The sequence below is a fragment of the Lepisosteus oculatus genome, chromosome 4, assembly GCF_040954835.1.
Source record: "Lepisosteus oculatus isolate fLepOcu1 chromosome 4, fLepOcu1.hap2, whole genome shotgun sequence".
Taxonomy (NCBI): Eukaryota; Metazoa; Chordata; class Actinopteri; order Semionotiformes; family Lepisosteidae; genus Lepisosteus; species Lepisosteus oculatus.
Window position 1 is genome coordinate 61,837,935 of NC_090699.1, and position 12,444 is coordinate 61,850,378.

Sequence of the window (12,444 nt, forward strand, 5' to 3'; positions counted from 1 at the left end):
TGGTGCTGTCACTCAGATCAGTGAGAGTGATACTTGTCATCAAGAATACTTGCTTTGGAGTAGGGAGTGTGGTATAACAGGTCACTCCCCAGTATTCAAACTCCCTTGCAGTTATATCATCAAGGATTTAGCCTTTTTCTGTGCACCCTGGCTTGGGGTTTTGGAGATGCCTAAAGCAGTATTTTGAAGATGGGGTGTGACCACACATGCTACACAGGGGTCAAATAATTATTTAGGCAAAAAAGAGTGAATGCAGACAGATACTAACACTGTCACTGTCAGGGAGAAGACATTTAATGGAAAGGTTCCTACTCTGAAGACACTCATTGTTCTCAGCTAATGCAATGTTTGCACTGTCTTTGTCTTGGAACTTATTCATGTGCCCCTACTCTCTCTCCCTCAAGGCCTGGTTATCTGCTTTCTGTCCATTTTGTGATTAATGTTATCAATGAATCCTTGAAATCTGGTCTTTTTCCTATGAGCTTAATGTCTACTACTAGTAAACCATATTAAAAAGCCCAATCTGGACCCACAGCTACAGTATGTTGTAATTTCCAATTTACCTTTTCTTGCCAAATATTTTGCAATGGACATCAGTGGCACAATTACATTTTATATGTCATTCAATGAACTCTTTGAACCCTTGCTGTCAGTTTAGAAAGAGACAATACTAATACAGCTCTTGTTAGGGTAGTTCACACTCATGCCACTGACTTCTGAAATAATGTGCAGATTTTGGTAGTGTCAACCAGGGCATCTTACTTCATCATATGAAGAGTTATAGGGATCTCAAGTGTTTTCTTCTTTGTCTTAGCTCTTATTTGGCTGCCAGGCACCAGTTTCTAAATTATGACACTTCTAAAGCTGTTGTCATGTCAATTTCCACAGTCACCTTTCTGTGTAAGGTTTTCATTTTGCCCCTTAGCTTTGCAAAGTTGTTGTTGGTGGTATTGAAATCAAGTCCTCGATGACATTTAGAAACCTAGGTGTTACTTTTGACCCTGAGTTGTCATTTGAAGAGCATTTTAGGAGCATCACAAGGGTATCTTTCTGCCACTTGACAGCAAAAGTACAAAAATAGAACCTTTTTTCTTTCTTTAATTGCAGAATCGGAGTAAAACTCCAAAGTCGTATGCAAAGTCATGTCTAACCATCTGTTTTTTCTTCACAGGGTGGGATGTATATTTTCCAGTTGTTTGATTCATATGCAGCCAGCGGAATGTGCCTGCTGTTCGTAGCAATCTTTGAGTCTATATGTATAGGCTGGGTATACGGTAAGAATCATGGTGATGCCCTGTTAATGCGTAGGTGACTAAAGAATCGATTGGTGCATACTTGTGCCAAATTGTGTAGCTTTCTGTGTATGTTCAAAAGAATAAATATAATATTATATTGTTAAGATAGTGTCAATGACAAAAATCCTGTAATGATGGAGAGACGTACTGCATGTTTTCTTCTCTACTAATCTTATTATTGTTGTTTTGGTTCCCTCTGCTGGTCAGTTACAATATATTCCCTTTTGGTGTGATTGTAAACGAAAGTGATAAATGTAATGGCTTTCTTACACAAATGTAAATTGCCTCCTTTTGACTTCATTTCTTATCTTTTTAAAAGTTCTAGCACATAAATGTTTCACGGATGACAAATAAGATAACTTTACTTGGTATTGGTAACAAAGTTTATTTACTAATTTGTTTTAACTTTCTTGGTTAAAATGTTTTTTTTTTAACAGGAAGCGATAGGTTCTACCAAAATATTGAAGATATGATTGGATATAAGCCAGTGTTTTTTATTAAATGGTGTTGGATGTTCTTAACTCCAGGCATCTGTGCGGTATGTTGAAAAGTTGATTGAAATCTTTTTCATTTTTCTACATCTGGAAGTTAATGCATCTGAAAGACTGAGCTGAGTGTTGCTTTAAATTCCCCAGCTATGAATAAAAAGGATTTCGGAATAGGTGTATGCACCAAGTGAGCTCATTTGAGTTAAATACTTGCTTCAAGTGAGAATATTAAGGTGCAAGTAAAATCAATTCATAGATTGTTAAATGTTTCTGAAATGTGTGCATAAGGTTGAATCCTCTTTTACATTTGTTTTTTATTGCTTTTTTATTTCAGGGAATCTTTCTGTTTTTCCTAATTAAGTACAAGCCTCTAAAGTACAACAATGTTTATGTGTATCCAGACTGGGGATATGGGATAGGCTGGATGATGGCTCTGTCATCCATGGTCTGTATTCCTCTGGGCATTATCTTCAAACTCTGGACAACAGAAGGAACCTTTTCAGAGGTAAAGAGCATTTTTTAGTGGTTCAACACAAATGCATACTTTTATTTGTTACGACAAATGTCTAGGGGTAAAGGGGTGTAATATTTAGGATAGTTTTTGGAAGCAGGTGGGTTCTGGTGAGGGACTTAGGAAGTGTGATAACAAGTGGCGGCGCTAAAGTGATGATTTTAAGGTGAGTGGTACACAATAACACACAGGGAGAGGAAACTAGAGCAGTGCCAAAGAAAAGAAAACAAACAAAAGAGCTGAAAGTGAGGGAAAACTGACCTAACTACAAAAGAAAACCAGAAACACTCGGTCTTCGGCATCTTCAAACACCCTAGCTAACCTTCACTGACTACCCAGATCCATACAAGACAAAACGGCACTCAGCCCTCCTAAACTAGTGTCACTAATACAGAGATCAACTACATGTGCAGAATGTACCCAACAACCTAAATACCAATAAGGGAAAACGAGCGTAGACACAAGTAACAGGGTACAAAAGAACACAGAGGTTGATACATTACGTCTGGGCAAGGTAAGGGCGAAATGCGAGGAGACGAACACAAACCAACAAAGCCGAAGCTATACGAAAACACACACACGAAGCGAAACAAACGAAAACGAAGAAGTGAAGCCGAAGCAAAACCAAAAGCAAACCAAAACCGAAGCCAAAGCCAAGCCGAGCAGGAATGAAGTGGAACGAAAGGCCCCTTCATTCTGAAAACCTCCAAGTTATATACTGAATAAGCTGAGTTCTGATTGGTCGAGTATTAATTGAAGATGACGTAATACGGGAACAATGGTGTAATGATGGACCAATGGGGGAGGGAGGACAATCAAAGTGCGGAACATAGAAACAAAAATACACATGGACCACACACTGGGACGTAACACCCCCACCCATAAAAACAAACATCTAATGTTTGTTAAAGCAAGAGGAAAAAAACAGTAAGCTATACTCTACCCCCTGCCAGGTCATTTCCTAAAATAAATGTTACCCCTTTAACAGGTAGCGAAGGACGTACCCCAACTCTACCAAACCCCTTACACAAACGTTCACACAAATACACAAGTGAACTACGAATACCAATAAGGGAAAACGAGAGTAGACACAAGTAACAGGGTACAAAAGAACACAAGAACACAGAGGTTGATACAATACATCTGGGCAAGGTAATGGCGAAATACAGGATAACACAAACAAACGAAAGTACGAGGAGACGAACACAAGCCAACAAAGCCGAAGCTATACGAAAACACACACAAAGCGAAGCCAAAGCAAAACCAAAAGCGAAACGGGACCAAAGTTAAACGAAAGGCCCCTTCATTCTGAAAACCTCCAAGTTATATACTGAATAAGCTGAGTTCTGATTGGTCGAAAGTTAATTGAAGATGATGTAATACAGAAACAATGGTGTAATGATGGACCAATGGGGGAGGGAGAACAATCAAGGTCAGGAAGTGCGGAACATAGCAAACAAAAATACACATGGACCACACACTGGGGCATAACATGTATGAAGTGTGCTTTAAAAAAAAACATGCTTTAAAAAAATGCTTTATTGCAGTACTGTATAACTGTAGTTTCTGCATGGCATGTTTACGTCTGTATCTTACCGTTGCTAAGTCTAGAGAATGGTGCAGAGAAAAAAATAATGAAAGGCTGGTGTATAAAATGCTTTGTCAAAATATAGTATATTGCTTTAAATTTGTGTCAGCTACATGCTGTGTGATGAGAAAAAAAGACAGAATACAATATACAGTAGGTCCAATATGTCATCTAAAGAATTTTTTTTGTTTCCTGGCACACCTGTAAAATTAGTGAAGAAGCCCATTTCTGATGATGAGCAAAGGTTCTTTTAAAAACGTAATAGTCAGGATCTACAAGCAAATATTTGAACAAAGAAGAAAAGGGGAGTCTATATAAAAAAGAAAGAAAAAAGGTCCTATGTTTTCTCGTTTGCAGTGTGAAATAATATATCTATAGGATGTACTGTGTGATTGTTAGCAAGTTAGCAAGCAAACCCAACTCAAATGTTTATCAGATGCAAGAGGAAAATTGAGGAAATATTTAAAGTGTTGGAAAGTTTGTTTCTTTCTTCAGAAACTTATTTTTTTTTTGTGTCTTGATTTCAGAAAATTAAAAAGCTAACCACTCCGAGCTCAGATCTGAGAATGCGAGGTAAACTTAGTGGGAGCTCATTGTCCTATGCAGTAAATGACTGTGATGCCAAACTGAAAGGGGATGGGAATATCTCCACTATCACAGAAAAAGAAACACATTTCTGAAAACTACTACAAAAAGGAAGTGAAATGACTTGTTTTTTTATTTTTGTAAAAAGAAATCAAATATAGAGACACGCTTGTTTTGCAAACTATTAACAAGTTCATTTTTAAAATATGCATTATGACATAATTAAAAAGGTGACATTTTGTTAATTGTAAAAATAAATGATAATATAAACATTTCATGATATTAGTATCCCATTGTAATACCTGTGACACTAGTAAGTATTTACTGTTAGAATGATATCTATGTAAAATGTGTTGTAAAACTTTTATACCTTTGATTATTATTGAAGAACTCTGTATAGATACAGTATGTTTCTAATTTGTAGATCTACTCAGACCATTCCAAATTTAAATGTATGTCTACGGGTTGAGAGATGATTGTTTCCCCTGCTGTGGGGAAAGACCTACTGTAGTGTAATTCTTGGGTACAATTCCTGTTCTTGTGCTTAGTCCTTCTTCATCAGCATTTCCATTGTTTGCTATCACTCGCAGGGCGAGTTTGGAGAATACTATTTTTCCTAGAAATTTTATAAGACAGGATTCTTACATTACACATGATTAAACTGAGTTTAATCAACGCTGACAGTGGTAATGCAGTTTTCCTTGATTTTCTTCAAACTGTGGCTCCGATTACTCATTTTAACATTTGAAAGTCATCTTTCTTTTAAAAAAAAGGTTCAGATTGGTGTACCACATGACTTTGACTTTGTTTAATTTTTCTAGTACTAGCCTCATGTGCATTATTATATTCAGGGAAAAAAAAAATAGTTTGGTTAGTTTTAGTCAGTTTGCACCGGGTTAGGAAACCTCATCTCAGGATGATGATGCTTCAAGCACATCACTGATGTTTATTTGTGTAGCAGGAGCAGAGCTGCAACGTAAAGAATTTACTAAGAACTCTGTACACATGCATACTCCTTTGGTGTGGTCTACCCTCTCATGCAGTTTTAACAGAAAAGTTTTGCTTGTAAATGTGCGCACTTAACATCCATTTAACATTTTGTTGTAATTTTTAAACAATTCTGGAAATTTTGTGTACTCTCACCCAAGATGAAAACTTTTTTTGAAAACAAAAATGTCTGTGAAGACTTCTGATATGTTATACAGCAACTTGTCTTTTTGAAGTTTGTTTGTTGTATGTACTGTATGTTTTACATACAGATTTTGGTGTTCATAGGGCACAAGATTTTATTGTCTGCTTACATTTAAAAATAAATATTAAAAAGGAAAGAAAATTAATGTTCACTAGCTCTTTCTGTGCCTGTGTAGGTTTAAAAATAGGATAAAGTCCAATGATGTACTAGTACATAATTTTGTTTAATAAATGTTTTGCATTTTTGCATTTTTGTTGTATAGATTGTGCTACCACATCAAGCAAAATGCATTGGTCTGTTCCAGCTCTATAAATAAGTAAAACTGAAAATGCAATTTCTTAATTGCAGTTTCTTTGCATTCACCTATCTGAGTTTCAAGATGTGAAATGTCTTTAGCTCATATCTTAGAGCCCACTGAAACAGATGATGTGTATCATCCATTGGTTTTCACCAGTTCAAGTTGTTTCAGTGTGGCAGATTCTAGATGTGCGCTTTTTTCTTGATTTAAAAATTTACAGAATTTCGGAAGTCCACCCTTCTTGTGTAAAATCATGTTTGCAACATTAATTGGTTAGCCCCTTCAAAGAGTGGTTGATTTCTCATGGAAAGTAAACATGTGAATGGTTCCCTAAAGATGAATTTCTAAGAAGCAATCCTGAAAATAAATGAACTTAATCAACTGTTTCGTGCACCACTCTGAGAAACGTCTTTGATAGTATCAAGATGCACTTTAAATCACTAGTGATTCATCAGTATACAACAGTATATGATGCAGTTCTTACTGTTAATGCAAGTTTTATTTTAATGCAAAGTAGGAACAAGAGGATTATATACAGAAAATCCTTTTGGCCCTTAAACAATTATCTGCTTTTTCTGAATCGACCACAAGAAATGCTATTGCCTTGTTTTGGGTTAACCGAAGGGTGGGTTCCCTGGTTTCTTCTCCTTTTGAGAAGATCAGCATTGTAAAAAGAACTAGAAAAATATAACTATAAAGCAGCAAAGGTGGAAAAATGAATACTTTATTGTTTTATTAAAGCAATGTTAATGTGAAGCTTTTAGCTTTCTGCATTGCAAAATAAAGAGGATGAATGTACAGTAGTAGCTTTTGGCACTGTTTTTCTCTTGAGTGATGAATAACAAAAGGTTTTCTGTTTTTCTTAAAAATCTAAAATAACACGTTAACACATATTTAATTTTGAATATATTGTCATTGAAAAGATGAATGTTATTGATTTTGTATGAAGTTGTTTAAAGAAGTAAAGACTTATGAGATTTACTTATTTTGCATATAAAATATATCTTTTATGTAGTGTTTTACAAACATGAATGTAAGGAAAAACGAAAGTGTGTAACTTGAAAGTTTGTTAACTCTAACGGATAGTTTAACACATCAGTAAATTGTGTATGTAACCTCAACCTACTGAATTACTACATTAATTGCTCTGACTGATTTGCTATTTTGTTGACTTCAACTTTAATTCATGAGATTTTCCTGGATATTCTTGATAATTTCCTTACTTAGTGGATTGACTGTTCATAAAGAATGTTTTCAGTTACATTTTAGTAACAGTTATGTCCAGAACAAGTGATATTAAACTCAGATTGACTCTATTGACTGAGTCAACTTCCATAAAATACTGAAACTGAGAATAAGGCAATGGTTGTGCTGATGTTTGTGAACACCAAGTTTACAAATCAACCATTACAAATATTGTGATAATATTCAAATAGATCTTAAGTGGCTTGGGCACAAAATAAATCTTTTGGTGGGAGGACTGAATTATTTAATTAACGATGATCTTTTCCAAGCTGTCAACACAAAACCTGCTTGGAGAAAATGGGAGTTTGTAAGGAACTTTTATACACAGGAAGTGCAAAGCTATGAAACTTGAGATTTTTTGTTTTGTGTTCGCTGTTTCAAATTTGGTCATTACACTGGCGATTTACTATCTTTTTGTCATTAGAAAATGTGATTGTGAAAGGTTTGTTGGTGTCAAAACTGCTGTTAGTTTCTAAAGAGAGATTTACCTGTGAAAAACAAAAGTAAAACATTGTATTATTTGAAACTGCATTTGATCCGGTCTTTTCTATTTCTCTCCATATCTCTTTGAAATTGCTAAAAGAGTTACCAATTTTTTGTGTACTTCTGCTGCTGATTGCTGCAAACAAAGCCTGCATACTGTAGATCTAAGGTAATGAAATACACTGCAATGTAATCAAAGTATAGAAGCTAAAGCTACAAAGCTTAAGCAACAGAGCAATACTGAACCCTAATGGAATGCATTTGATATTTAAGCAGAGACGATAACCCTCCATAGAGTGCATAAGCACTGCACTGTCAGGAGTGGGAGAGAAACAGGCCTAGTATACAGTACCTCCTGTGATTGCTTGACAGTTCACTGCCTGAGGCCAAGCCAAGACCAAAGACAGAGAGGAAAAAATGTGGTCTGAGGATAAAATTTACTAAGAACATGCTCCTGTATTTATAGATACAGGTTGCTATACGGTGCTTTAAAGGAGGTTTAGCATCCTGGTAACTATGGCAACTGTGAAACTGGGTGCTGGCAGAAAAGTGTCACATGACTCCAACATGAAGATGGAAAACACAGTGGCACTCAGCAGTGTACACAGCAGTACTACAGTCTAATCCAGTCCCCGGTCTTTTACTTGAGTGATCTTCTGTCTTCTGTTGTTATTGTTATAATTAGTAGTTGTACATTACTATCTATTTTAACAGGAGTCATATTAGTAGTTGTCTGATGTTTAAACAGGACCACTCATCTTCTAACCCACCGGGTCTTCTCTGTTTTGGAAGTTGGCTACAGCCACCTCTTTAATTATTTCACTGGTAATTAATGGGACCAATATGCTGCTGATTCTGTTGCTGTTCAACACGACTCCTTATCTTCAGATTACCCTGACTTTTGGAACTAGAGACCCCTAAAAACAAAGGGCAACTTTTGAAACATCCAAATATAGCCTCATATCTGGCTGGCTGACAAATTTCAACAACTTTAAAATGGTACACATTTTTCTGCCAAATGCTCCAACATTATCTGCCTTTTTTATGCCTATATGGGATTGATTTATAGATGTTCAACGATTTATAAAGGTAAGAGTGTAATATTGTGCTACCGAGGTGGGACTTGGATGGCGATCCAAGAACGAGAAAGAACCCAACAACAGACCGCAGCGCCACATCTGCCTGCACCCACTTGCAACTGCCCAGCACACCTGCACGCTGGTGGAGCCGGATTCCAGAGATAAGCATTCCTAGACAACGAGCAAGACAGTCGACATGCAGTCAAAGGGAAAGTGTCAGGCAGCCAGACAATCTGCACTGTGCAGCTATGTACACAGACAGCTGCAGAGCCGTAAGCTGGAAAGAAAACATAGGGTTAGTACCAACAACTGCAGCATGTGAGTAAGCCAGGGAAACACACAGACCAAGCTCAAGGGGCTCAATGTCAGAGCACAAAGCCCTGTCAGATATGGGTCTATATTGAACACCACATCTGACCAGGGTGTGGCTGTCAACCAAGTCCAGGTGTTCAGGGACTCCAGGCAGTCCTCTTCCATGGCAGCTGAATGGGGATGCTGGAAGGTGATGACATAACTGGCTGACGTGACACTGCCAGTTTGTGACATTACGAAGAGTAGTTTAGCACATTAATACGAGGCCCCACATGAGGGACCAGAGTGCTAAAACTTTCAAAACGTGTAAAACCAACCAGCTCGCTAAAGATGATTAAATTAGGAACTTAAGCTACAAAATTTCCAAAATGATGCAACATTATGGTGTGAAAGTTATTAATTATGTACTGAATAATCCCTTCAGTATCCGTTTGTTCACAAATATTGATATATTCTTAAAATAAACTTTGTGTTCAGCTGTACATGGGCTGTAAAAAATCGTTTTTTAATCTGTATTGGAAAAGCATGTTTTCAAATCTTGAGACTGCATTACTCCCTTAGGAGGTTTGATTTAAATTTAATCACACTCATTTCTTTAAGATAAATCAAGTCAATCAATCATTTCCATCATTAGGTTCAGATGTATGCAGTCTTATTTAAATGTGTGAATTAAAGCCATTATAATGATATTTACCTGTATTTGCATGCCACTAATTAAGCTTCACATGCAATCAAAGATGCATATATTATTTAATGAAACTCTTTAGAATTTAGCATACAGGTAAATGCGGGTGTCTAAATCGCAGTAGGTTCCATTGTTTGCATGAAATGACATTTTAATTTTAAGTTAATTTTCTCGCCTTTTAAATTCTATTCTACCATGGGACCAAACGATAACACTGTTTGATCATTTATGAAGGATCAAAATCACCACAAGGCATTATCATACATTTTACCCTTTTCTATTTTTATCTTTGTGTTAAACACTTCACACCACTTTGCTGAACACTGTGGGTAAGCCATAAGGCTCATAATAAGGCTACTCAAACAAATATATTTACATTTTGATTTAAAAGGTTTAACTGTGTCAGAAATTCTAATTTAACATTATGTTCCAACAATAAGAAGCTTAATAACTTCTGACCCTTTCCAACTCATTTTAAACTTCCAATTAGTCCCTTTCAGAATTCCACAATGACTGAAAGTAAAATCCTCTTGCTGTGAAAAACCGCTGAAATTCAACTCCAAAAATATTGATGATTTTCATCAGTGCAATGTTGTGACTTTTGAGGTTTTTTTTAATTTATTAGTTCACTTCACCTTAAGTTTGGTCTGATAACTTGAATCTAATGAATTAAGCACATACCTTTTTAAGCCTTGCAAATGGGTTTTACTTTCCCATAAAGCCCGAGTATCAGAAAATAGATTAAAAACTATAATCCTAACAAACAGCAGGTGGCAGCAGATTCAAAATATTGAGAAAAAGTCGATTACTGCAGAGCTGTTTTGCTGGAATGTTTCTGAACACAGAAGGATCAGAGGGTTAGAAATGCATACAATGCTGTTTTCTTTAAGTATTTTAAAAATAGTTTCTAGAATGCTCCCCTGTTTTAGAACAAAATACATTTCAAAGACACACCACAGTACGTGATACATTATTTGGTGTTTGGTGTTGGTTGATTCAGTAATATTTAGCTACAGTAAAAGGAACATTGACGTAGTTAAAGGAATGCTGATGAGAGACCTTAACACTCCTGTCCTTAAAAATGCTGGAAAAAAAAACGTTAACATTAATTTTTCAGAGATGTTCATTGACATTTGATTGGATGTTACTGTTTACAGGTTTATTTATCCTTTTCCCCAGGAGATATAATGTACACTCCCCGAGTCTAAAAAAACAGAACACCAATGATAAATACAATTTTCTGTATTTCTTCACAGTTCACAAGAAGAAAATGAAAGGAAGAATGAATGGTCATTAGTGCATTTACTACCTTATTTTGGTCAGTTTTGTATTTGTATTCAGGTTTTAGTACATGTCAGCTACCTTACTGCAAATGTAATCTCTAGCTCTGGTTTCTATAGAAACTGCACAATGGCGGGGAGCATGGTGAGAAGGCAATTTCCTTTATAATGAGTGAGCAACACAAAGAAAATGGTGGAGAGACCTGAAGCAGGTCTATGTACTGTAGTTGGTGGGAAAATCGTAGAGAGGGGGGGTGGTTTCCTTTTCATCTTTTACGTAATAAGTTATAATATGTTGTTCTGTCTTGGGGAGGGGGGCAGGGGGCTTATTGTTGTCACAGGACAAAAAGTGCCCTAGACTGTGATGGATGCACTCCATAAGTAAAGAACAGAACATACTGTACAGTACAGCATTTGCAATGGGTGAATTGATACGAATGAAAAAAATGAGATCATTTAGTGTCCTTTATGAACGTTCTTCCTTTAGCCAGTAGCTTCAAATACTGATTTGACATTGGTCATTTAATCAGCCTCAGGAATTGTACTAGTAAAATATTAAAAAATCGTTTTTTTAAGTACCCTGTTACAAAAAGCATATAGCAGCATTACTGTTGCCAGCCTTACAGTCCTCCATTTTGACCTGTTTTGTAAAAAAAATGCTATATAGTTTACAAGCCATTTTTTTTTAGTTACAATTCAATCTTATATCTAATCCTTAATTTTGTCTAAATATGGAGCTGTTTACTAGCCACTGCTACATCCTAATAATTACACTCAAAGATGCACTTAGGCCTGCCTGGAAAATCTAGGATTCTGACACAGCATATCTCAAGAACTGAGAGGACCTATGTACTGTACAGTATTTATTGCCTCATCATTCTGTTATTTTAATGTGATTCTTATATAAAATGTGGATCCATATTGATTGCAAATAATGTCACAAACAGTCCTTTTAAAGTAAGACTTGTAAGTAAAATGTGTGAAAAGACGTTGTATGCACCCATGCACTTATATTTCATGCTTGATCGAGCCGAGTTCACAAAGTAATTGTAAGACCACAGCTCAGGAAACATTTTGGTGACGTATGTGGTGAGGCATAACAAGGTTTATCTTTAGATAAAAAGAAAAGTCTTCTTCTGTTATTACTAATAAACCAATGTAACAGAGACCTGGTAAATTCATGGATTAAGTCAACCTAGCAGTCATGACAGGTACTAGGGGAGAGGTGTCATATGTTGTCTGTAATGTGAGCCAGTTTAAACAAATGCTGGGTATTTTTGGACAAGGTTGTACAAAAACTCACCATTTTTGTACGTCTGCTGAACGTTTTGTTTACTTCTGTGCATATTTAACAGCGCAGCAGCGATTGGTTTCCACTTGATTTAATAATGATCTAAGATGAC

General features: G+C 36.1%; 1 protein-coding gene across 5 annotated transcripts in view; it reads left to right on the forward strand.

Annotated features, from left to right (window-relative positions):
- slc6a11b (solute carrier family 6 member 11b) overlaps nt 1–7,731 on the forward strand; it is a 43,546-nt gene extending 35,815 nt beyond the window's left edge. For all 5 annotated transcript variants that reach the window (XM_015348193.2, XM_015348194.2, XM_015348195.2 and 2 more), the window contains exons 12-15: nt 1,172–1,274; nt 1,733–1,833; nt 2,118–2,288; nt 4,410–7,731. In XM_015348193.2, coding sequence (XP_015203679.1) covers nt 1,172–1,274; nt 1,733–1,833; nt 2,118–2,288; nt 4,410–4,562 — 528 coding nt within the window. In that variant the 3' untranslated portion in view covers nt 4,563–7,731. The remainder of the gene's footprint in view (nt 1–1,171; nt 1,275–1,732; nt 1,834–2,117; nt 2,289–4,409) is intronic.
- Nucleotides 7,732–12,444: the final 4,713 nt, after the last annotated feature.